Source organism: Sphaerodactylus townsendi, linkage group LG04 (genome assembly GCF_021028975.2).
Source record: "Sphaerodactylus townsendi isolate TG3544 linkage group LG04, MPM_Stown_v2.3, whole genome shotgun sequence".
Taxonomy (NCBI): Eukaryota; Metazoa; Chordata; class Lepidosauria; order Squamata; family Sphaerodactylidae; genus Sphaerodactylus; species Sphaerodactylus townsendi.
The window spans coordinates 66,318,781-66,344,667 of NC_059428.1; the positions used below are offsets into that span (position 1 = coordinate 66,318,781).

Sequence of the window (25,887 nt, forward strand, 5' to 3'; positions counted from 1 at the left end):
GAACACTGTTGAAGCAACTGGCAATCATAGATCTACCTTTCTATCTATTTATATTAAAAGTTGCCTAAAATGTCCACCACAGCCATGTTTGATTTCACAGCCAGTATGATATAGTGATTACTGTGACTGACTAGGCAGATCTGAGTTCAAATTCCCACTCTGCCATGAAACACCCTGGGTGACCCTGGGTCAGTCCTTCTCTCTAAGCCTGACAGGGTTGTTGAAAGGATAAAATGGAGGAGGATAGATATGCCATCTTGAACTCCATGGAAGAAGGGTGGGTTAAGAATATGGTTCTCAAAAGGGAACTTCTCAGAATTATGTGGATTTGCAACAGGAGCTTGAAAGGGAAAGGAGTCACATTGAAAGGGAAAGGAGTCACGTCTCTTCAAAATGCCTAGAAGTTATTTAAAGTCATAATAACTGAAAGCTGGATCGAATGAAGAGCACAGATTCAAAAATTCAAGAGGACTCCAGCATAGTTACCCTGCATTATTGATGTAAATTGCAATAAAATGGCCATTATTGTAATGCCCCTGTATAGATCTATGCCAGGGGTGGCCAACCTATGGCACTCCAGATATTCATGGACTACAATTCCCATCAGCCCCTGCCAGCCTTGCCATAGGTTGGCATCCTTAACTATGCTATGGCAACCTCTGAAATACTGTCTACAATTCTGATTACCCTGTCTCAAGAAGGACATCATTGTGCTGGGAAAGGTGCAGAGAAGAGCAGCCAACACCATAAAACCAGTGGGGTTCAAGCTTCAGTCTCTACAACAAATGAAAAATAGTGGTCAAATCCTCATTCTGCCCCAATGCTTGCAGGGTAGCTATAAGTAAGTGAAGCTCTCTCATAGTCTACCCTACCTTGTACATTTATTGTGAGAATAAAATGGAATGGGGCTTGTTTGCCACCCTGAGCTTCTTGGAGGAAGACCAAAGTAAAAATGTAATGCATAAAATATCAATGCATGAAGCTTTTGGAAAGGGAGAAATAGTGGAAGGGAGAGGTAGAAATGTGGAGGAGAAGGGTAACTTTGCTTTTTCCATGGAGGTAGTAAAAGTAGCTTGAGTTGACATTTTTACTGGAAAAGCAATCGGGGAGGGAAACGTCAAAGAGCCATTTCCAGTCTGTTTTTAAAATAATCACAGAACTGAAAGCCAAATATAATCCTGCTCTTATGTTGCTTTAAAATAAGGAGGTAGACCAATTGATGGTTCTAGGAATGGTAGAACCAGGTCTAAAGCCAGCCAATGCACCTCTGAACACCAGAGGCAATAGTGGAGAATATAAACTGCTTTCTTTCCTGCTTTTGGGTTCCTGCTATTGGCATCTTGCTCATCCTGGGAGAAAGAAAATACTGGAATAGGTTTTTGTTCAGATCCGGGGGACTTCTGCTTATGTGTCCTTTCTGGTTCTGCATTCTACATTTCTCTCCCTGCATTCTACATTTCTCTCCCTGGGTTATACCTGTAGATTGTAGGATGAGACTCTTGACAGTCAGCTATAGGTGGCTTTCAAGTGAAACTGCAGCAATTTCATTCAAGAATTACCATGGGTTCCACCTTGTTCAGATGTAATCTGCTCTGCTGGCAGGCTGCAATATTACTTGGCACTGTTCTATTATTAGAAGTACAAAATCAAATGCTATGGAAATTGAATGTCAGAATGAAATAGCAGCTGTCCCTTAGTTGCATTTGCTTGTTGGCTTTCATTCATTGAGAAAAATAACATTTTTAGACTTGGACTGGGCACAAAAAGAGCACACACTGACCACTTCATTCAAATTCTGAAAGCTCCATATGCATTGTCTCAGTTGTTCTAACAACAATCTTATTAGATATTATCTGCAGCAGCAGCATCATTACCACCCCAATGCTTTACAAGGGGTTTAAAGGTCAAACTAATTAAATCAGGGAATTGTGATTGAATCTCCTGATATATAATTCAAACTTACAAAACATATGTAGTCAGAGGCAGATTGGTAGCAGCCGCCATCGTCCTGGAACCAGTGGCTGCCACTGTACAGTGTACACAGAGGGCAAGGAAAGGAACCACCAAGTTTGCCAGATGGGTGAAGCCCTCCCCCCACGACCCCGTGGCTGGGTGACAGCTGGGCAGGAGGACACAGTGAGCCTGCTCCTTTACACTCCCCTGCGCTGAGGGGGCAGGGCAATGCTGGATTTAGATGAAGAGAGGTCCTGGGCTATTCCACTTGTGAGGTCCCTCCCAATCCCTCACCCTAACTAGAGGAAAATGGAAGTGTTTTAAACACAATTGAGTAAAGCCGAGGATGATGGCGGGTGTTTAAAATTCCGCAATTCACAAAATCAGTACAGATATTAATGCTAGTGTCGAGTCATTGACTTAAGACAGTATTATTCTGAAATGGAGTGCAAGGAAAATTACGGAAGGATTGTTTGGAGACTACAGTGTGTTATGACAGCATGTGTAAGAAAGTCTTTTTGCAAGGCCATTTCCCTTCTCTAGTCTAATGACAGAGGGGAATCGGATTTGGCTGTGTATGGGGGAAGGAAGGTAACTACCTGCACTATTTTGCATATAGAAATTGTCCTCCCCGAGCTATTAACTTCAGTAGGAAAAATTGTAGACACACATATTATACTTGTCCTTTTTTCCCTTTGTGAACCAAGTGCCCCTTGGGAAGCAGATGGGATTTTTATGGAAAAGACGGCAAGGGGTGAACTACAGGGGGACCTCTGTGCACTACCTGTAGGCCTTCAATGAGCATCTGGTTGGCCACTGTATGAAACAGGATGCTAGACTATAGATCAATTATTGGTCTAGTCTACTATCATAGTTGTGATGTTCTCCATTACACACGTACCACAGTGACTTTTTAATTTAAATTACCAATGGATAGATCCAGTCACAGATCATCTGTGTAACATGTAATTTGACTGAAAGATCATGACTTAGCCAATGTGAGTTCATAGTGAGTTCATAACTGAATTGATACCTTGAAAAGGAATACTTTTGTTCATAAATTATGCTGTTCACAACTGTAATTGAACATGTGAAGCTGCCGGATACTCAGTCAGATGGCTGAGTCTGTCAAAGTCAGTATTGTGCAGTCAAATTGACAGTTTGTCTCTGGGGTCTCAGGTAGAGGAATCACCTCCTGCCTGGTCCTTTAAACTGGGGATGCTTGGGATTGAACCATGCACCTTCTGAATGTCAAGCAGATGCTCTACCACTGAGTCACAGCTCCCCACCCCCGCCAAATTTTCTCTTACTGTTTTTCTTTCTCTTTCTGACTATAGCTGGTTTTATTTGTTAGCTTTTACATCTCCTAATTCAGTGGTGGAGAACCTATGGCACGGGTGCCAGAGGTGGCACTCAGAGCCCTCTCTGTGGGCACACGCAAACAGAGTTCATCATGTGGTGGGGAGATCACGCCCCCCCCCACCATCTAGGCTTGCCTGGGCCGCTGGGCTCGATTATTAGCATTAAACCTAAGACCTAGTTTTGGGGAAGCAATGTAGGTAACCCTGTTAAGCACTGTTAAACCCCACAGATTTTCATGTGAAGAACTAAAGCACTATCCTTTACCTGGGAGTAAGCTTGGTTGCTGGCAATGGGTCTTGCTTCTGAGTAAATCCTCCTAGGGTCATGATTCACCCGTTTGAAGAGTTGCACGGTTGCTTCAAAGCAAAGCCACCAACTACCACCAAGCTTACTCCCAAGTGACGCATGCCTCGAAGCCAACCATTTTTTCTAAACTAAAACCTCAGTATTCAGGTTAAATTGCAGTGTTGGCACTTTGCGATAAATAAGTGGGTTTTGGGTTGCAATTTGGGCACTTGGTCTCGAAAAGGTTCGCCACCACTGTCCTAATTGTTAACATTTTCTTTTCTCATAACTAGATTAAATCAATCTATTTAAATGGTACCTTTAAACCCTTTAAACAGCATCATATCACACAAAGAGTTATATTAAAAGAGTTCCCTTTATTATTGCTTCAAATAGCAACATAGAAGCCAACAAGACCTTTGGATTTGGTCTAATGCTCAATCAGAGATTGTTTAAGGAATGCCTGGAGCAATAGTTAGGAAAACTTGTCCAGGTAGTAATTTTCCCATCGCCGTACTTTGCTGACTGCTACCTTCCATTTGCTAGGACTCATTTTCTCTATTCCTTTTCCTATCAAATCACTGAAGAGGATGCACTGATACACATAGGTTCGATCTATAGACTTCAGGGAATACTCCTTTCTGTTACTGATGACAAACCATTTTAAAGTTGACCAAGCAGTATCCATAGGATGCAGGTAGTTGTAAGGGAAAGGCACTGAGAGAAGTTCATGACCGGCAGCCTTGGCAGTCTCTGGGCAGCACTTGATACTAGACAAATACATGGGAGATGCAGGTTGAGGCTCACTTATCTCCTCCTCTTCATTTTTCACTCTTGGTGGTCTTTTCTCTCTGACAACAATGGCACATTTTCCGTAGGTGACAGATAGGAAGTCACAGAATTCCTGGAAGACGTCTTCACGCTGGCTTAAAGGTAAATCATCTCTTAGAAGCACTCTGTATTTCCATGGCACCCATCCTTGACTGCTACCAGCATGTACAATTGTCCACACAGGCCAGTTGAGACTGCCTTCTTGAGGAACTTTTACCCCCGTTATTAGGCTTTCCAAAATGTCAGTTTCTCCTAAAAATATGGTATTGTAACCATTGAACTGCAGAGTTCTTAGTTTCTTTAGATACTGAAGACACTGTTCTTTCAAAGTAGGGTCAAGATAACTCCGGTGCATGATGTGCTTGAAAAGTGGATTCACAATGCGATGCATCTTGGACCTTCAAATACACTGAAGTACATGCAATGTTCTAATGATGTGAAGGACCAGTGATGACCTCACAATGGTATCTTAAAGAAAGTGTAGTCATTTTTAAGCTAACAAATAGTCCAATCCAGTGCAGTTTTACTAAAAAATAAATGCTACGGTGTTTAATGAAAATAACACCTTAAATCATGGAGAAAAATATGAAGCAATGGTTAAACAATGAATTATTCCATTTAGAGCAAACGCTGATTTTATAACACAGCTTAAACTAATTGTGCTTTTGTAGTGTTACCAATTCTGGCTTGTGAAACTCCTAGAGATTTGGGAGTGTGTGTGTGTGTGGGGGGGGATGCCTAGGAACATGGAGTTTGGGAAGGGGAGGGAGCTTAGATGAGTTACAATTCTGGGAGAGTTCCATCTACGTCCTGGAGGCTGGCAGTGTTAGCTGTCACTTTATATAATGTGAGGAAGCTACTAAATAAAAAAGGATGTTTAAGAAGAGTTATTAGAGGGCTCTAAATTACATGAGTAGGTCAGAATAAGCCTCATAACACTGCAGGCAACTAAATACTAGAGAGCCAGAGGAGTGTACTAGTTAGATCATAGGTCCCCAATTTTTTTTTGGTGCCAATTCTGACAAAGAGCAATGGGCACAATCACAACAGGAGGTGAGGCCAACCACAAAATTTCAGGGATTGAGGTTATCTACAATTCTAATAGTAATTTTTCAACATTTCAGACAGAAGCTCTGTTTAACAATATTCCTTTTAATCTGCACAGCCAACCAGAAGCCCTGCTAGGGGAAAGTCCCACCTAGCTCCTCCCACTTTCTAAAAACACCTGGTCGTTTTGTGGGCACAATGCTGGGGACTTCTGCGTCAGAGTGTCAGAATAGATTATGGGTGACCCAGGTTCAATTGCCCATTCTGCCATGAAAGCTCGCTGGGTGACCGTGAGCCAGTCACCCACTCTCAACCTAACCTCCCTCACAGGGTTGGTGTAAGGAAAAAAATGGAGGAGAGGGAAAATTTTAAGAATTATTTTGGTTTAGGAATCAATTTGACACTGATATGTAGAGGCAGATTACATACATTATCGTTTCCAAACAGTATTATTATGACCTTGAATCTGAAGTTTTAGATGAAAACCCATGGAAGAAAAGGCAAGATTACATCCTTGAGATCTCTCTGAGCCCTTGGATCCCCCCCCCTTTTATGTTTTATGCATAATTTTTGCTATTTGGAGAATGAAGGTTTGATTCTGACAGATTATTTTTATTTAAACATGAGTATTTTAAAACAAGGAACAGCCTGCAAGTGATTGTTGAATTGCTTGCTTCAAACTGACAGCACGAAGGAATGGATAGTCTTCCCTTTCACATGCAATTTAATACCGTTCTGGGCCATGTGTAGCATTTTGCTTATTATTCCTGGTGCAGCTGACATGCATGTGTTGAAAGAGAAAATCTCTACTGGCTATTTGAAATAGAGTCTGCAAGGAAGACAGAAGTCTTGGGTTTTCGCATCGCACACTGGTTTTGATAGCTACTTTGAACTTTTAGTTGAGGCACTGCAATAAGATTGCCACTGCAAAGGCAACAGAGATGGTGATAAACAGGAAACTCGGGCAGGACTGAGGAGACCGATCAATGCATTATGCCACATATGAACTGGGCAGTTCATTGGGTTGCTAACTGTGGCTTGGGAAATTTCTGGAGTTTGGGATTAATAGCCAGGGAAGGGTGAAGTTTGGGGAGGGGAGAAAGCTCACAGGGATGTGGTCACAAGGGAGATCCAGCTGCAAAACACTGTTTATGATAGACTCTATTGTAGCTGCCATTCCATGGGAACTGATCTTTGTAGTCTGAAGATCAGAGTACAAATGCAGGCTCCCCTTGGAAGCAGTTTGGCATGATGATGTCCAGCAGGTTGTAATTCCTTCTAATAATAGGCACAGTAGCACTACTGCTGAGATGTCAGTGCTCAACTCTCAAGGCATAACTTGGCAGAGTATGCATACTATATTCATTCTGCAATCACTCCATTGGTTGTCTCTCAGGGCACTTTTGCACATGCAGAATAATGCACTTTCAATCCAATTTCAATGCACTTTGCAGCTGGATTTTACTGTGCGAAATAGCAAAAGCCAAGTTGCAAACAACGGTGAAAGTGGATTGAAAGTGCATTATTCTGCCTGTGCGAAAGTGCCCTCAGTTACCAGAGTCAATTCAAGATTCTGGTTTCCACCTACCAAAACTTTTAAGCCCTTTGAACATATAACTGCAGGACTGTCCCCTTTACTATGCTCTGCTGTGATATCTCAGCAAAACTTATTCTGAGCAAATCCCTCTGAAGGCTTCACCCTTCAAATGGGTCAGATTGATAGCTGCACATAAGCAGTTTGTGGAATGGACAGCCTGAGGAGGTCAGACAGGTGCACACGTTATGGGAGGTGCTGCTATCATTACAAGAGGTGCTTGTAGTCATGCTATCACTATGCAGATTATGTAAAACCTAATAGTTCAGGAGGACATTTTTGTACTATTTGTACTATTTTGTTTTTACTGTGTTGTTTTATACATTTGCAATTTAATTTTCTGCATTGCCCATGATATATCACAATGTTTGTAATTGTTTCTAATTTTTGCAATCCTAATTCTAGCATCGTTTATTGGATGTCTAATGCTATTTAATTCCATTGTTTTATGTTGTGTAATCTGCTTCAAGTCTCAGCAAGAAATGTGGCTAGAAATGAAGTAAATAAATAAACTGAGATATAAGTATGGTTTTGCTAGGAATAATTACAAATAAAATATACCTTGTTCTTTTGCATCCCTTCCTGATGGTAAAAGTCTTAACAGGAGCACTAGTTGTCTGGGTTTCCATATTTGAATTATGGGTCAAAGTACAATCTGTCAACTATATATTTTAAATGTATTTAATATTATCTGGTGTTCTCCATATATTTGGACTCAAAGAGGGTTAGAATTCAATGTTATAAATGACCAGTCCTGCCAACTCTGGGTTGGGAAATTTCTTGAGATTTGGGGGGTGGAGCCAGGAGAGGGCAAGGTCTGGGGAGAGGAGAGAGCTCAGTGGGGGTATAATACCTTCTGAACCAGTTGTTTTCTCCTGGATCTCTATTTGGAGATCAGTTGTAATTCTGAGGGATCATTAGGCCCCAACTGGGGACTTGCAATTTATCATCAATTTAAACAATTATTGTTATTATTATTGTTATTATTAGTCATTATTCAGCATAAAAATATTCAAGAGTGTATGGTTACCATTCCATAGTGAACATTCATCTGATATAAAAGTGGATCCAAAAGATCCATTCTGGTTGTCAGAGTCACATCCTGCTCACAGAAAGGCTGTTTCTCATGGCTCAGGGTATAGCATTGTGTAAGAAAAGTGAAAATAAATGGCAATATTTTTTTTTCAGATTTCACAACAACTTGCTCAAGCGGAAGCATGAAAACTGCTGAAGAAGCCACCTATTAAAAGTTCTTACACAAACATTTTGGCACAATGAGAGTGGTTGTTTCCCTTTGCTCTCTGTTAGTGTAGGAAGTAAAGTTTATCACTTACGCAAGTTTGAAGTTCTTCAGACATTTTGTTTCCCTATTATAGATGATTCCTATTTCCGCAATGCTTGTTGTTGAAACAGCATGTTCTTTATATTTCTATTTAGCATATTTGCATTCTTCCCAATAGATGTTGTACATTAAACTAGGATTGTGCCGTCTGGGACAAAGTTGATTCTTTGGAAAAAAGCAGTTCCGTGTCTGTGGGTTCAGTGCCATACGTGAATAGTTGAAGCTTCCTTAGACTGTGTCTGTTGTGGGTTTTCTGGGTTGTGAGGCCGTGGCCTGGTAGTTTTTGCTCCTAATGTTTTGCCTGCATCTGTGGCTGGCATCTTCAGAGGCATGTCAGGACGAGATGTGCTTCTCTCCAAAACACAGTGTGGAGTGATTACAAAGTGTTTTGTATGAGGCGCATTTGTATGTGTTTGGGTGATGAGCATGTGCCCACAACAGAAAATTGATACTGGCTATGAAAACCTTCAACAATACATCTTCTTGAAACTGCTAGATCATTGGCCCATCTCATCTGCTATTGACTGCTTTAACTGACCACAACGCTCCTTAGTCTCCAAAATGGGTCTTTCCAAGTGCTGCCTCTTGAGATTTTTTTCCTGGATACATTAGGGATTGATGCTGGACCCTATGGTATGAACAGAAAGGCAACCCTGATGACGCTAGGACTGTTTGAAATGCATGCATCTAGCAAGAACTGGGTGTGCATTGGGTATTCTCTTCAAAATGATGGGGGGGGGATGTGTCATTTAATCCCACACATTCATATATTTCTACAGAGGATAATGTGCAGAAGCAAAATAAATGTAACACATATGTGTAACAAAAATGTTAAATGAAAAGCAGCCCAAGGAGAATTGAATTATGAAAGCACCAACTGGGCGGTGCTTAGCATCTATATTATATCGCACATTTTGTAGCCCATTAGTTCACATGGGGTTTTCCCCAAGGTAGGAATGTCCAAGTATAAAAGAGGATACAATCTTCCATAATTCCCTCATGCTAATACTTAATGTTAAAATTGTATATTGTCACCTGTACCACATTTTTGTCATGGAGAGCCCATCTAAGTGGCCATTTGGGCCATGACAGCTATAATTTCCAGTCATGCTACGTCACAGGAGAAGAATTCAGTACATTGACCTTTGGCATCCAATTGTACCAGCTTGAGCTTTGGGATTGGGACCCCAAAGCCAATCCTGTTCAGGACAGCATATCAATATGCACACATGTATCTTATCAGAGGTTGTTATAGACAAAAGTCAGCCTGTGAAAACTGCAGCTGCCACAGACTCATATGATCATGTAACCGGACCAAGAAGGCCTATAGTTAAAAGACATGACATACAACTTTATATAAAGACTGGGTAAATGCCCATCAGCTTTGACAAACAAAAGAGGAGCCTATACATTCTTCAGCCATTCTTCTATGCCATAGACTGTAACCTGTATACTTTTTTGCACAGGACTCAATGCGAGTTGCTGAGAAGCAAGATAGCTGCTGTTGGAGATTCCTCTAGTTTCATGGTGAATATGTTTAGCAGATGCATCAGTGGCTGACTGACAGACTGACTTCCTCATTCCTTTTAAAAATTGGCTGCCAAGTGGCACGCAGCAGTGACAGGTATGAGTATGTGATGAGTTAAATGTTGCTAATTGCTTTGTACTGTACTTTTTGAATTTGTGAAAAGTAACCTGCTGAACAGGTTTGAGCTGCTCATGAACTGTTGAACTGTTTGTAACCAGTGAGCAGAACATGAGCCAAAGTGATAGGTGTTCAACCATCTCTTGTCCATATTTGTACAATCTGACCAAGCTTTTACAATGGAATCCAGCGACAGGTGGCGAAAACCAAAAATGGCGTACTTCGAAGTATGCCATGTGCACATGCGCAATGCTGTTTGCACATGTGCAACTCAAACAGTGCACTGGAGATATTAAAAAGTTTCCTTCGGAAGCCAACAGAAGCCGAGGTGACCACTGATCTCCGAGGCAACCAAATGGCTGGGGGCGACTGGCGAAGACTGAAACTGTCAATCTCCGAGGGCAACAAAGACCAAGGTTTGACTGTATTTCACGGTCTCTCTAGAGTGTAACAGAATGTTTAGAGAGCAGGATGAAATTTGGGGGCAGCTTTTTAATACCATTTATTTTTTTAAATATGGGGCAGGAGAAAATATATATCTACATATATGTATACAGTCATTCCTCAGAGATTTAAACTCTGGAACAATTGCTTGTGCTAAAAAAATAAATCTAAATATCTGTAAACTAATCCACAGTATCGCTTGTTGAATAAGAAGAAGAATTTGGTTTTATAACCTGCTTTTCTAAACCTTAAGGAGTCCCAAAGCAGATTACAACTCCTTCACTTCCTCTCCCCACAACTGTCACCATGAGAGGTAAGTGAGACTGAGAGAGTTTGAAGAGAACTGTGACTGACTCAAAGTTACCCAGCAGGCTTCATGTATAGGAGTGGGGAAACAAATCCAGTTCACCAGATAAGCCACCCATATTGAGGAGCGGGGGATCAAATCCAGTTCTCCAGATTAGAGTCCTCCTGCTCTTAACCACAACATAATGCTGGCTCTCGAAGAAAATTAAAAGAATTGGGGCAAAATATTTTCATTTAGCAAGCATTTTGTGATCTCCCCCATTATCTTTGGGGTGACTTAATATGACTGGCACGTGCATCAGGACCATTTATTTCTCCTAGTTAACTCATGAATGGAATCCACTTTATAACAGCTTAGGGTTTTAACTCCAGTGAAATATGGAGGCAATCACAGATTCTACTGGAGGCTCACTGGATTCTTACATCTACATCATTGTTCCCCTCCCCTGCCATCAGTAGTCCATGATGTGAAGTAGAGGCAAGGGAACACCTCAAATTTTCTTGTGTAATTCTGCCCTTAGTTTAATGTGGGCTTTAGTGTGAGTCAGCTACAGGTTACCTCTGCTTTCACTTTCCCCTGAGACTGCAACATTCTCTTAGGACTGCTTATATCTCTTTGCTGGTCCAATAAGAACAAACAACACTTTATTATTTAAGTGAACAAATAGCTGGGCACTGCTTGTTTATTAGTTAGAGACATAAGGAACAAAGGATGCAACATAGGAGACAGATCCTGATGTCAGGCAGCATGCTTGCTAAACCCGACCCAACAGCTTTCCCCTGCCTGGATGCTGGGGAAAACCCGGAGCAACAAGTTGGTGGGAGTCATTTGGATGCTGACCACTGGGTGTAGGCTGACCAGCACCCCTGCCTGGGCACATTCATGAGACCCACCCTACTGCCAAGGCCCTTAGGGATCCCCATGTGCCACCTGTCGCAGAGCATGGACCTATAAACCCAGACTCCCGCCCAAAGCTCCTAAGCCTGCAACCAACCACACAAAGCTTGGGTGATGCTGTGAAGCCAGTTGTCCATGCCCCACTTGAACAGGTATACACCATCCTGCCAATAAAGGATCTGAAGTCAGCGGAGTGTGATTGTCTGGGGGGAAGCCAAAGCCAATCTTCAGGAGCAGAGTCAAAGAGAGGCAGGGCCCACCCTACTCTAATCTTACATGGCCATACCTGCTCTGGCCTCACTCCCGGCCAGCTGATGCAGCTGAGCAAGTCCACTCTGGCCCAGCCTCTAACGGATTTGCCCACTGGGCAACACATGGCTGGTGCAGAGGTAGTTCTCACCCTCCACCCCACCCAAGTGGCAATGGCGGCATGAGGGGAGTCTCGCTCTGCACTTTATTTGAAACATGGAACGTAAGCATCAGTGCTGAACACCAATAAATAAATACTCCATATATCTTAATTCCCAGAAGAAAAAGATAAACATCACCCACAGATTGCAGCTAGAAAAAAAAGCTAGCCTTCACAAAGGCACAGTAAAAAATATATATATATATAAAAATGAGAAAGTTTTCTTCTTCCATAAACTACACAGTACATTTCAAAAATGCTGAAAATAATATAAAAAGATCTTGCAAGTTTGGAATTGATTGTGTGTCTCCCACCAGAAAGCACCGGGCTGAAATATGAGTGCCTTTCTGCAATTCAGGAGAACAGAACAGTTTTCTTCAGCTGTGAGTGGGAAGGTTGCCCTGCAGAATCAGCGCTCCACCAATAACTGTTCCAAGCTCTTTGTTATACACTTCTGTGAGCAACAGAAGCACCTGCAGTTCATAATAGGCCATCAAGCTGCACACAAAGGGTATTTTCATACACTTTCCAGGATTGACACTGTGCTTGGAGCCTTGGCCGCTGTGGTGCACCCAATAGTCTTTTGACATTGGTCAATATCACTCAGGTCTGAAGCGAGGACAGCCAACTTGTCTTTAAGTGATAGTTTCCTTCCAGCTGTCTGTAATGTCTCACGATAAACACAGTCCATGTAATTGTCCTGTTTCTTGAAAACAATATTGCTGAGCATCAAAGCAAAGAGGAGAAAGCCAAAAAACCCAACAATAATCAGGACGAACAGAGACTCCATGATATTTTCCTGCTCCTGAACGTAGGGGTTTGTGTAATTACAGCATCTGACACTTTTCCGATCCCTTTGTTGCACATAAAGTTGGAGCAAATTCTTCAGCACAGAGCTTGCGCCTGTGTCACTGACATTCATTTTATAATGCCACTCAAGCTGCAGAAACAAAACCCAGAGAGAACATCACATTTAACACTTTGCAGATCTCCAACAGTGTTTTGTATTTGACCTTTGCTTGCTTTCTCTTCCCAATTGCAACAAGCAATTATACTGCTAGACCATTTTTACCTCCTTTTTCCAAGCAACACTGAACTTAAGGTACAGTGTTGTAGCTATGTCAACGATCATGAAAGTAACACAGGTCCATTCACTTGTCAAACAGGTGCTATTTCTTGAGAATGTCAATTGTCAGTGCATTGTTTGACCAATATCTGGCATAATAGATAGATAGCGGATTCTTCTTGCATGTCATGAGATGAGAAACAGAAAAGAAAATACTGTTTTTTTCTTCATCCTGTGAAAACATAATACCTGATTCCTGCAACATTCTAGGAATAGAAATGCAGTGGAAGTAGCCATGGAGTTTTTTGTCTATGAATGCCCCACATTGCCCCTGGAGAATTGGCTCTTGCTATAGTTAGGAAAAAACCTAGCACATTTTACTTGCTTACACATTTATTTCTCTTATTGCTGATTTTCAAATACAGTGATATTATCCAGATCCTCAGAACACTGACACCTACTTTTTTATAAACAGCACCATCAAAGTTACTTATGTTCCATTCCAGCTTATCCAATTGTGGATTCATGGCTATTACACACTATGAATATAAATCTGGACCAACTTGTAGCCTATCAAATGAAAGCCTATTTCCAAAGATCATGTAACTATAGCAAAAGGTCCTATGGAAGAAAGAAATGCATCCTAGAAAAGCTGATAACACTTAACAATAACATTAAGCTGGAGTTGCCTTTGTAGAAGGTCATAGTGAGACACCAACCTCAGCACAAATTGCAGCTCCACCAGGAGTTCTTCCTCTGCTATTCAGCCATCTTTGCCCACCCCAAACTCTCTGGACAGCATCCAGTTTATCTCATCTCTTCTCCTGGCTCTCTGCTGAATCTTACTTTTGCTTGTGGACAGGAATGCATTTCCTTTTGAGCACTTTTTTGGGGGATGATTTTGTGCAAGATCCTGATGCAAGCTGTCATTGGCCATGTGAAAATGCAGGAACATCCTGGATGATTCAGGTTTGCTATTCCTGGCAATTCAGCTGCCTCCTCCCTCTTGAGTACTATTATAATTTAATGGCTATGTTTACTCTAGCATGAAGTATGTGACTAGTCTGCTTGGAATGTCTGCATCAATTAACATTCAAATTGCCCCTGTGATCTATGTGTTAAAGCTGCAAGATTCCCACTTCACACACCACAGATATTTAACAGAGACAGTCATAGAATTACAACACTGTATAAGTGCATTTTACCTGCACTGTGTAACTAAAGTAAGCATGGCAGGCATGGATACTCTTGGGTAATAGAATCAAGCATTAGCTATTGCTATTCTTATACTACCACAAGATGAATGAATAAGTATCATTAGAAGGGCTTTACTCACCTCTGTCAGAAATCTTTTCTTGTTCAGGTGGCAATGAAGCTTTGCCAGGAACGTAGGGAGGAGACATAGATAACAAGAAGGGAGAAGTCATAGATGGAGGATGAAGATGAATGGAGTAAGAGAGAGCAACTAATAAAACAGGAGTCCAGTGGTACTTCCATTAATCAGAAAATTTACACCAGCCCACACTTTTGCGAGTCAGAGCTCATTTAATCAGATTGTGAGCATGGAGGCAGGAGGAAGCATGGCAAAGGATCAAGGGGACCCAATCTGGAGTTAGGAGGCAAGGAAAAGTCTGGGGTTTGGGTTATGATCAGGCAGGAATGACAGAGAAACAGCCTGCAGTAGAGGAGATAGCCTGTTAATGGGAAGGAAGATGCCTAGGAATGTTAGCCAAGTTGCTGGCTTCCAGTCACAACTTTTAAGCAATATATTTTTCTGTTACCAACTAGAATATTACTTATGTGACAGTTACCTGAACTGAACTGTTGCAAGGATCCAAACAAGCTTCTTCTGTGTTGTCAGAGGCTAGTCATTTATTGTAGATAACGTCTAAGTCTTTCTGTCTCTGAAAGTAATGAACAACCTGTAAGCCTTTCAGATACAACAACATGACAATGCAGGGGTTTCATTCCTTTTTCAGCAAATGAACACAGCAATCTGTCTAATCTAGTCTGGGGAGCCACAGTTCCTCTCTCAAGCTGCCTGCTGACCTGGAGATGCTGTATATTATAGGCCTTTTGTGCATATTTGGTCTCTTCGGGTCAAGCTTACATTACCTTCAGATAAGATTCTCAATGCTTGCTCATACGTTTTCCCCTCTTCAGAACTGAGCAAGCTGCAGATCAGAGAATTCCCCATAGTTTCCAGCAGCAGGCAAAGCATGATTTTTCCCTGCATGTGCAGGGAAAGCAGAGCAGAGTGGTATGCATTTTACTTCCTTTGGCTTTTCCGCTCCTGCCTGCCTTTCCCCACCTATGCAGACAGTTCTGCTAGTATTTCTGGGAGATTGATAGCCCCCTTTTTAAAGCACTTTTAATCTATCCAGTGGCATGAGGTGGTGGGGGTAATTACCAATTTCCTCCCGTGTTGGGTCTAAATTGCTGGTTCTGAAGGTACCATTAACCAATGGCGGCGGGGGGGGGGTGTACTTTCCTATTTCCTTGCAGAGCTAATTGCTGAATTTGTGTGTGTGTGTGTGTGTGTGTGTGTGTGTGTCCCCGTGCGCGCAAGAGAGGGAGAGAGAGAGAGAGGGATTGGAGAACTAGCACAGGAAGAAATGGTTAAACTCTCCTTTCTCAGGTACATCTTCCCAGATCTTCAAAGTAACCACATAGGTTACTAATTAATTTTAGTAAACTAATTAATTTTAATTAATTTTTTAATATCTCCCCTGGAGAAATTAATCACAGATGCCCTTATCATATTTAGTATGGGGCAGATTTTGATCGCTAGAATGAAGTCAGGGTTTTGTAATCGTTGGGATGTCAAGGGAGCCCAAATAGGGCTCAAGACTGGCACTGAACTTTTACACGTAATTTTCATTGTTTTCCCCTCCAAAGCAGTTACTGCACACTGAAAGTCCCAAAAACCCCCACTATAAACTGGAAGCCCATGAAAACTAGAAACCCTCCCTCAAGCATTCTGTGAATCCTGAGTGGCTTGTGAGGCTAGATGTAGCTATAAGTGCTCATGCATGGAAAATTGTCTCATCTAGTTTGTGGTATTCTGTTCTTAGACTGTGGCTGTTTCCCCACTCACCTTTAGTTGCGGGGCACTTGCAGCAAATAATCTGTGGGCCTGCTGCGTTCCCCACTACCTCAGCAGCAGCAACGCAGCGACCCCGATTCTGCCACTCTCCTTTCTTCTTTGTGTGCGCTATTTCAGTTCCTGGATGTTCGAGCGCTATTTTGAAAACCCCTTGCCGAGCGCGGGGGTGCGCAGGGGATTGGGGAAGCCCGGGGGTGACTTCGAGTTTAAGTTTCCCGCCATCCGTCCAATAAGGCAACAGCGGGGTGTGTGCCATCCGTGCACAGCCTGGGGTTTAATTTTTTTATTTGTAACGCTGAAAATCCACGTCTCCACGTCGTTTTGAGCGCACATGGGCAGATGCATATTGTGGAGACGTGAATTTGTCTTTTTGAAAAATAAAAAAGTTCCCACCCCAGAACAGCGCAGCAGCCAATCAGGACAGCCCCTGAGCGGAGTGGGGAGTCCTGCGTAGCTGCTGTGCAGCTGCAGCATTCATTCAACCAAGGGGCAGAAGCTGCAGTGGGGACCATGAGCCTGTGCTGCGCAGCAAAGGAAACCACAGCTATCGTCCACCATTTCGTAAGTGGGGAAACGAGCTGTGTCTGTACAGCACTGTGTCTCTTTGGCAAATTCACTGCCAGTGCAAAGTAGAGGAATTCTCAGTGGCAATGGAACATCTACACAGGGATTTCCTACACACTGCCCTTGGTCATCCCTTCACATCCACTATCCCCACCCCTCAAACCCACACACAAAAGGACTTTTTGCCATTTAGTAATTTTTTTAAAAAAGTGGTTGCTATATCACTACAGTGTTATAATAAAGATCTCCGGTGGCATGGCAGAGCTTAGGTTTAGTGCATTGGACTGGGGATCTGGGAAATCCAGGTTTGAATTTCCACTCTGCCAGGGAGGCTCCCAGGGTAACATTGGGCCAGTCACTCAGGCTAAATCTCCTCACAGAATTGTTTTGAGGATAAAATAGAGGACAGAAAAATGATGTTGTATGTTGCTTCAAATACTCATTGGTGAGAGATAACCAGGGTATAAATATCTTAATAAATGAAAATAGAGAGGGAAATGGCAGATGGGAAAAGATGAATGACAGTAAAATGGCACCAGTGCATGCACTTTTGCATCCAGACAGTGGCCAATGCGTTTGAGCTGTGATCTTCCTACAATACAGAAAAGAGGATGATTGGAGAGCAGTATTATGTGAATCCTCCAAAAGCAGCATTTCAGTTTGCTGGTCAAGATGGAGCAATTTGGATGGAATTCTTTTTATCTTCTATCTCTAATGTTCTTGCAAGTATTTAGGATGCTTTTCATTACTGCTGAGCCCCCAAAATGATTTCTCTTAATTTCTATAGAATCTGGGACTTCAGGATGAAAGCTTGTTTTCCTGGGTTCCCACAGAGCTATGAAGCAAGGGCAGAGAGGAGGATATTTCTGGGAGATCTAGCCATTGAGCAGGATTGTCAATAAGCCTAACTTACAGGGCTTTGGGCTGGAAAAAAGCTGGGAAGAGAGACCAACGGAGCAATCTTGTGCAGGGACTGGGTCAGTTGTGTGATAGATTGTACTTTTGAAACTACAGAGGCACACTATGCCTGGGATGGGAGTTACAGAGCAGAGTTACTTGATTTTGTCTCATTTTGGTGAACCACTGATCCTTGCCAGTTGGCTATCACAGCTGGCTCTCATTTCAACCCAATGGTCAAAAGGCTGTCAAGATGGGGGCGCTAATGGCATTGCTTTCAGGGTTCTGTGCTTATGCTGAGTCATATCACTATGGCAGGACACAGAATTCTTTTTTTTCAGGTTAGCTCAGAGTCTGGAATCTGACTGCTGCTCTGTTTGTTTACTGTTTGATGAGACTTTGCTGTAAGACCCATTTGACTAGAAATGTAACAGTGAGATCTTGAGGCTTATATATGACTGAGTAGACAAGGACAATTTATGCATGTACTACTTACTCTGTGGCTGTTTGCTTCACAGTGAAGTTTCCCTATTTTTTTTTGTCTACACAGGGATTTGTTTCCTGAAAAGTGTCCCTAGCTGATCCGATCCACCATTTTACTTGTCTGTCACTTCCTTGTTGTTTCCATGCAACCTCCATTTGCGGAGGTTGCCTGCTCCTTTCTTTCTGCCATCTTTGGTTTAGCATTACTTCACTAGACCATGTCAATTTCATGTTAAAATAAACAGAAGAGAAAGCCTTTCTGATTGTTCTGAAGTGGTGACCCCAAGAAACTGCTGTTGTGTTGGTGGTAAAATGCGGGGATGAGCGAGGAAACCCAAAGAAAGCTTAACACACAGTAATCTCCTCCACTTTCCCTGTGAAGGGAGAGAAAAAGGCTATTTATGCACTTCTGGTCTCTTTTACATTAAATGTACATTCCCTTCAGATTAGATTCTTGGTTACTCACATATGTTCCCCTCTTTGGAATTCACTGCACATTCAGATTAGAGAATCCTAAAAACCTTTTAAAGTGTGATCTTTTTTTTCCCTTTGCAGGGAAAGCAAAAGAGATCACTGTGCATTAAGCTTTCTTGCTCCTTCCCACATTACTTAACCCAAACAACAAAAGTTTCTCCCACTTTTCAGGCTACCCTTTCAAAACAATCAAAAGACCTTTTTTTAACACATTGAAATTGACATGGAATTGACCAGGTCTAGCAAAGTAATGCTAAACCAAATATGCCCCCCTCCCCCAAAGTCTACAGGTAAACTCCCCAAATGGGAGTTGAATGGAAAGCAAAGGACAGGAAAATGACAGGCAGTTTCCATACGGGCTGAAAGCAACAGCTTCAGCCTGGTAAAACACCGTTTTGGCGGGGACCCTTCGCACAGGCACCGCTGCCAAATCGATGCAGCAGTGCTCTGTTCCCGCCCAAACGGTATTTTCAAAACTCGCTCGGGGAGCGAGTTTTCCTGCAAATGCCAGCTTCCATCCGCTGCCATGCGAATGGTAGCAGGTGGAAGCCGGCATATTCCCCTCCCCAGCCCCAAACGCCTCCTTACCTCCTGCTGGCAACTGTCACTCTGCTGTCGCTCTGAGGAGGCCAGGAGACACGCTGTTGCTCTGGCCATAGGGGCGTGACCCCTGGCCTTCTCAGAGTGACAGCAGAGCGACGGCTGCCAGCAGGAGGTAAGGAGGCGTTTGGGGTGGGGAGGGGAATATGCAGCTGTGCAGAGCCTGCTCCAACAGCTGCGCATCCCATGGGGCTCTCTCCCTTGGTTGTGCGGAAACAGCCACAGATTGACTTGGCTAGAGACATTTCACAGTAGGAGAATCCCTATGCAGACAAAACACCATGGGAAAATCTCACTGTGAAGCAAACAGCTACAGGGTAAGTAGTGCATGATTAAATGGCCAAAGTCACACTTTAAGAGCTTTTGGAAACTTCAGGGATTCTCTGATCTGAAAGTGCAGTGAACTCTGAAGAGGGGGAAATGTGTGTAACCAAGAATCAAAACTGAAGGGAATGTATGCTCAATGTGAAGGAGACCACAGGTGCACAAACAGCCATGGTTTATTGTAGTGAAACCCTGCGTACAATATTAATGACTGCACCCAGAGAGGATCCATGGTTCAGTGACAGAGCATAAGCTGTATATTCAGATGGTCCCAGGTTCAGTCTTTGGTTTCTCCAGTTACAAGATCATATGGCAACAGCTGTCAGAAAAAAGTGTTTCATTCTGAAAGCCATTATGCTGTATGGTTAGAATGTTGGACTAGACTGTCGTAATCCCCACTGGCAGCTGTGAAGCTCACTGGACTACCTTGGGCCAGTCATGTTCTCTCAGCCTAACCTGCCTCACAGAATGGTTATGAGGATGCAATGGAGGGAGGGTGACCTCCTGGAAGGAAGGTTAAGGCAAAAGCCTAAGAGCTGAAAGACAGGCACTGCTCTTGCCAGTCCCAGTAGACAATATTGAGCTAGGTAGCCCAATGGTCTGACTTTACAGTTTCATCTTTGGCCAACTGAAGATAATGTTAAATTCCAATAAACTAAGGTCAAGAATCACTTTGCTGGCATTACATATAGAGTGCTTTAAAAAAATAAATATATCATTTCTGGTTAAACCTATATTCCCGTTTCAACTTGAATTTGTAGTTCCTGATGCTTTCAAAATATACACAAATAAATCCTTATACAATAAGTATACAAAATATCATATATATAAATAATCAAATTGATCTGAAAGTATCAACATTATCATTACAAGTGGGATCACACAAAATGTTGTAAATTCTGTTCTGGTTAGTTTTCACTACTGGTGTAGTTTTCCTTCGTAGTGTGGCGGGGGGGGGGGTTTCTCCTATTTTCTGTGATGCTTTTGACATTGTTATGTTTTAGAATCCTGCTAATTTTTGACTACCATTTCACCCCTGGTTTTAATGTTTTATTGTTGCTGCTAACCCAATCAGATGGGAGAGGAGGATGGGAAACACAGCTTTTTTCCCTTTACGCTGTTCTCAGCTGCTGTGGCTAGAGGAAGGAGGCAGCTCTGTGAGACCCTTATAAATGGAGGGCAAGGGAAGGCAGTAAAGCCTGGAGCCAACCTTTACATATTCCCATTTATTATGGCTTGCTCGTTTCCCTTGGGCACAGTCAGGGTGTTATCACAGTCACTTTTATGAGGGAGAGGAGTAAGTGTTTTGAAGTGTGCCTTGATTGCTCCTGCAGCCAGAGGATTTGGAGTGAGACTCGGTTTTTACCCACCACCATCTCCATCTTCTCACCATCTCCATCTTCATTTCTGATAGACAGAAATATCAGCAGTGCAGCTCCTCTTTTCCTGACCTCTAGCCCTGCTTGCTAGCTCACTTGCCTGCCTTCTCTTCCCCTCTTCATTAGCTGCTGTCACCTTTGCCTACCACAGCTTTCTGAGAGCTGTTATCACTGTTACGTGGGGCTGCACAGCAGTGGTGTAGTGGTGTAGCGCCAGGGAGCGGGGGGTGTCTTGCACTGGGTGTGCGCCGATGTGGATGTAGGGTGTGGTGGGATGTGGGTGTTCCAGGGCATTCCGGGAGGGGCGCAGGGCACACAATTCCCACTCGCTATGGCTCTGCTATGCAGGCAACAGTCCCCACATTTTGGATTTTTTTTAACCCCACACCCATTTTTCCTGTTGTAAGATTTTTCTGCAAGCCTGGGGTATCCCCACAAGTTTCCTGAAATCAGGGCATGGTTAGCCATTAAATATATAGATTATTATTTGCCCTCACATTGCAGCTGACTTAAAATGTCCTTGTAAGCAATGGTGGGATCCAAAAAATTTAATAACAGGTTCCGATGGGGGTGGGATTCAAACAGTGGCACCGCCGCACACACGCACCTCCAGTCCCTGTTGGGCAGGGAGGTTGCTTTAGTAACCCCTTCTCGGCACTCAGAAAAAAATTAGTGGTGAGAACTGGTTGGATCCCACCTCTGCTTGTAAGGCTTTCAAGGCAAGAGACATTCAGAAGTGATTTGCTATTGCCTGCCTGTGCATAGCAACCCTGGTATTCCTTAGGAATCTTCCATCCAAATATTAATCAGGGCTCACCAGATACTAAGAGAATATGGTACAAGATGTTTCATAGATAGTACATCACTTTAAAAGATGTAAAAGGAATTTAATGCAATTTGGAAATTATATTTCTTATATTGGACTGATATGTCTTAATAATGTTTTTGTAAAATAAGAAAGGTAACTAAAAGATATGGTGTATAGTGCCTTACACTAATACTGATGTTTACTTTATTGATGAAACCAGCATATTATTACTCTCTGATGTTTGATTTGTAGTTAATGTAATTAATGTTTAGCAAGAACTTTTTGTTTTTATGAAGACTAAATTTTAAAGAATTATATTAGTTAAATAATGACTGAAAATAAAGGCTTCTTAAAACTTAGAATACAATAAATATCAAGATTCATTTATATATGTATGTAACATTCTGTTAGTTCTCTAAAGGCTTATTCTTCTATATCTATTTCTATATTCTGTTATTCTTTCTAATGTAAAATCAATAAAATACATAATAACAAAAAAATCTAACCCTGCTAACCTTCTGAGATGTAACAAGGGGCCTTTCCCCACTCTCCTCCACCCCCCCTATCCCGCACTGCTCTCAGCGTGCGCCATCCCAGGCGCGCGCCTGGACGTCCCCACGACCCCGCGCTCTGCGCGGGGTCATCAAAAGGCACCCTTAAGAAGAGCGCCTGGGATGCCGCGCGCTGAGGGGGCGCGACAGCGGCAGTGTCGGGGCGGCTGCGCTGTCGCCACCCCTGTCGTGGGGAGTGCTGGGGGACCCCACGCTACTCTGCTCAAGTAGCGTGGGGCTTAAGGTAAGTGGGGAAAGGCCCAAGATCGGGTTTGCCTGAGCTACCCAGTTCAGTGTACTAAGGTAATTTTTCCTCCATTAAAAATATTCATACATTTGGAAAACATTTTCTTACTTGATTATAATTGAAATGTGCTCTGGTGGGTGAGGGTTTCAGCCAAACCTAGCTGCTAAAATCTGAATAAAATACCCAGAATTACTGTTTGGTTAGATGTAGATTTTCTAAGATATCATTGATCTACCAGATCATATTATTAATTTTCATAATTTATTAGACCAACATTCAAATCTGTATATGTTAATGAAGATACACATGCATATTCATCAGTCCTTGAAATAACATGCAGGTCTAATATTACATGCAGTATTTTAGTATCTCTCAGGCAGAATACTTCCTATGGAAGTAGTTCACATGGCTCATGGAAAGTTACCAAAGTGTTGCAAGTCCTCATTTAAATCCTACCCTTTCTCCAAGAAGCTCAATATGGCATGCAATCCTATAGGGATAAGTTTGTCAGAGAGAGAGAGAGAGAGAGAGAGAGAGAGAGAGAGAGAGAGAGAGAGACTGGCCCAAAATTAGAGGTTCCAATCTCAAATTGGACCTAGAATTACAGCTGTCTCCAGATGACACATCCCCTGGAGAAAATGGCTGCTTTTGAGGGTAGACTAAAGCATTATACCCAGCTACTTCTCCAAACCCCAACTTGACCAGACTCTACTCCCGCCCTCCTGCAAATAATTGAAGAATTTCCCAACCAAGAGTTTACAACCATACCCTAGATTGACCAGTGACTTTTAGGGCTGGATGTGGATTTGAATCTTACCAGTCCCAATCTGGCATACTAGTGACTATACCACCAATCTCCCATTGAACATTTTGTCTGTGCAAATTCATTCTAAAAAGTACTAGTAATAATGCTGCACAGAAACATTTCCATAGCAGTCCAGGTTTTAATGTGGAGAAAGGCCTCATGTAGGCCTCACTTTCCATTGAAAATGCCATTGTAAATCATATAGTATATCTACTATACAGTGCCTAGGATTCAAGTTAGTTAAAAGTCTCCACAAATTAAATTTCAGCATCTTTACAAAATCTACATTTTATACACCAGGAACAAGTGTATATCATAGTCAAAGTATTTTCTTTAATCAAAGGTCATTAAAATTTGGATTGCCAACTCCAGTCTGGGAAATGCATGGAGGTTTGGGGGGCTGCCTGTAAAAGGGGGAATTTGGAGAGAATTTTTACCTAGAACCTTTGATATTTTTTATACTTTGCTCTCTGAAGCTTCCATTTTCTCCAGAAGAATTGATCTCTGTAATCTGGAGATCAGTTATAATTCCTGGAGAACTCCAGTCCCCACCTGGAGGTTGGCAACCATAAACTACATGCAGTAATTAAGTATCAATGAAATGACAATACCATTACATCACCAATTGGTCTCCAGCCCAAGGAAGAACTGCTTCTGTCACCCATCTCTCCTCAGCAGCTGTGTCAAATAACACTGTTCTGTTAGTTACAGACACATCTGCATCTATAAGGAGGCTGCACATTTTCTGGTCTCAGTAAAATTCTGAAGGTATATGTAAATGCATGTAACATACAAATAGCCACAAATTTAGCCTAGAAAGGAAAAGGGAAAATCAAGTAGGAACAGTGGTATTTGTACCAATGGCATATCATTTGTGAAACACAGGAAGCTGCCATATACTGAACCAAACCATTCCTCTGTTTAACTCACTATGTGCCTGGCCTTCTGGGACTTTCCCAACAGTTACCGCCTGAGAATCCTTTCACTGGATATACCAGTGACTGAACTTGAGACCGTCTGTAAGCAAGGCATAGCTCTGCCTTTTGCCCCATAAAAATAGACATTGTCCATTAAAAAAAAAACTAGTGGCAACATAAACCTCTGTTAACAGTAATTATGAACTTTATTTGAAAAGTAGGGAAGCAGAAACATATGTTTTAAATATTTTTGAGCGGGGGGCAAACTATCCAACTATCACATCTTAGCAAAATATTTGTGATTGCTTTCACTATGATTCTCACATTCAATATTTGTTAATTACTGAAAACAGAGGCAAATTCAAAGATTAAAAAAAGCCTGAGACCAAAAACAGAACAAAACCAAAACCCAGATATAAATAGTATACTTACATCTCATGCTTTGCTGCCTGGTGTTAAGAGAAGTCCTTTCTGAGGCAAATTTAACACAAGCCCATAGCTGACTAACTATATAATGAATCAAAGGAGAGGGAGTGGCTTCTTGCTTCCCTCCAGCAGTCAAATACTTAAGGAGGTGGTACACGTGACAGAGGGCACACCTCTGTGTGCAGCTACTCATGAGAAAGTCTATCTATGAGGCTTACTAATTAATAAGTGTTCAGAAGATATTTGCAGCTTTTCAGGCTTGTGGAAAAAAAAGGACACAAGATGTGAAGGACCTTCTTTTACAAAGGAGCAAAAATGTTCTTTCATTGTACAATTGCTTTGCCATTCATTTGCCTTCACAGTGCAAGTATTTGAGCGCAGTTCAAAACTGTAGGTGGATTAGCATTTATTGCTTAATTTGAGTCAATTTGCCAGGAGAAAATAGTACGTGCCTGGGCCATGGTTTTCTGTGGCACGTTGCTTCCAACTCTTTTCTCACATAAAATTATTTTCATGTTTTGTACTTCTAGCTCATGGCAAAAAAGGTTAAGGAAAAAGGAGAAAGGGACATTGTTCCAAGACTTCGAGGTGAAGTAACTTTGTGATGTTGCATTCTTTCTTTTGTGCCCTGCTTCTTGCATTGGGTATAGCTTTAGTTTGCACACTCCTCAATTGTCATATTTGTGCATGTTACACTACTTTATATATATATATATATCCATTTCATGACTAATGTGTAACTCACAACACAGTTTACAACACCTGCCGAAACTAGTCTGTAGTTTCCATGGAAGTTCCAGCAACCAGATTTTATCTTAGCTGTAACAGTATTTAACTGCAAAATAGAAGCTGTATACTCCCACCTTGTCAGTTCTACTGTTATTATTGAAATACAGGAATTCGAAGAAAAACTGGGCATACGTTACCATCAGCCATAATATTTTACAGGTCCCTAGGCAGGGGAACTGATCTCTGTCATTTGAAAATCAGTTGTTATTCCAGAAAATCTACAGTCTCTACCTGAAGGTTAGCAAACCAAACTCTGCACCTCAGGCTACCAACCCTTGTGGAAAAAACCACAAGTTTCACTCAACCAAAACCTGCCTATAATAGTTCTTATTTTC

The 25,887-nt window shown here is 42.1% G+C and overlaps 1 protein-coding gene and 1 long non-coding RNA gene across 2 annotated transcripts; both read right to left on the reverse strand.

Annotated features, from left to right (window-relative positions):
- Positions 1-4,075: 4,075 nt before the first annotated feature.
- LG04H21orf140 (linkage group 04 C21orf140 homolog) lies at positions 4,076-4,822 on the reverse strand. Its single transcript, XM_048492612.1, has one exon. The coding sequence runs from the start codon at positions 4,820-4,822 to the stop codon at positions 4,076-4,078; it is 747 nt and encodes a 248-aa protein (XP_048348569.1).
- Positions 4,823-11,460: 6,638 nt separating this feature from the next.
- LOC125431842 lies at positions 11,461-14,632 on the reverse strand. Its single transcript, XR_007244343.1, has 2 exons — positions 14,519-14,632; positions 11,461-13,056 (listed from the first exon to the last, which is right to left on the reverse strand). It is a non-coding gene; the product is annotated as an uncharacterized LOC125431842 (long non-coding RNA).
- Between the last annotated feature and the right edge of the window lie 11,255 nt (positions 14,633-25,887).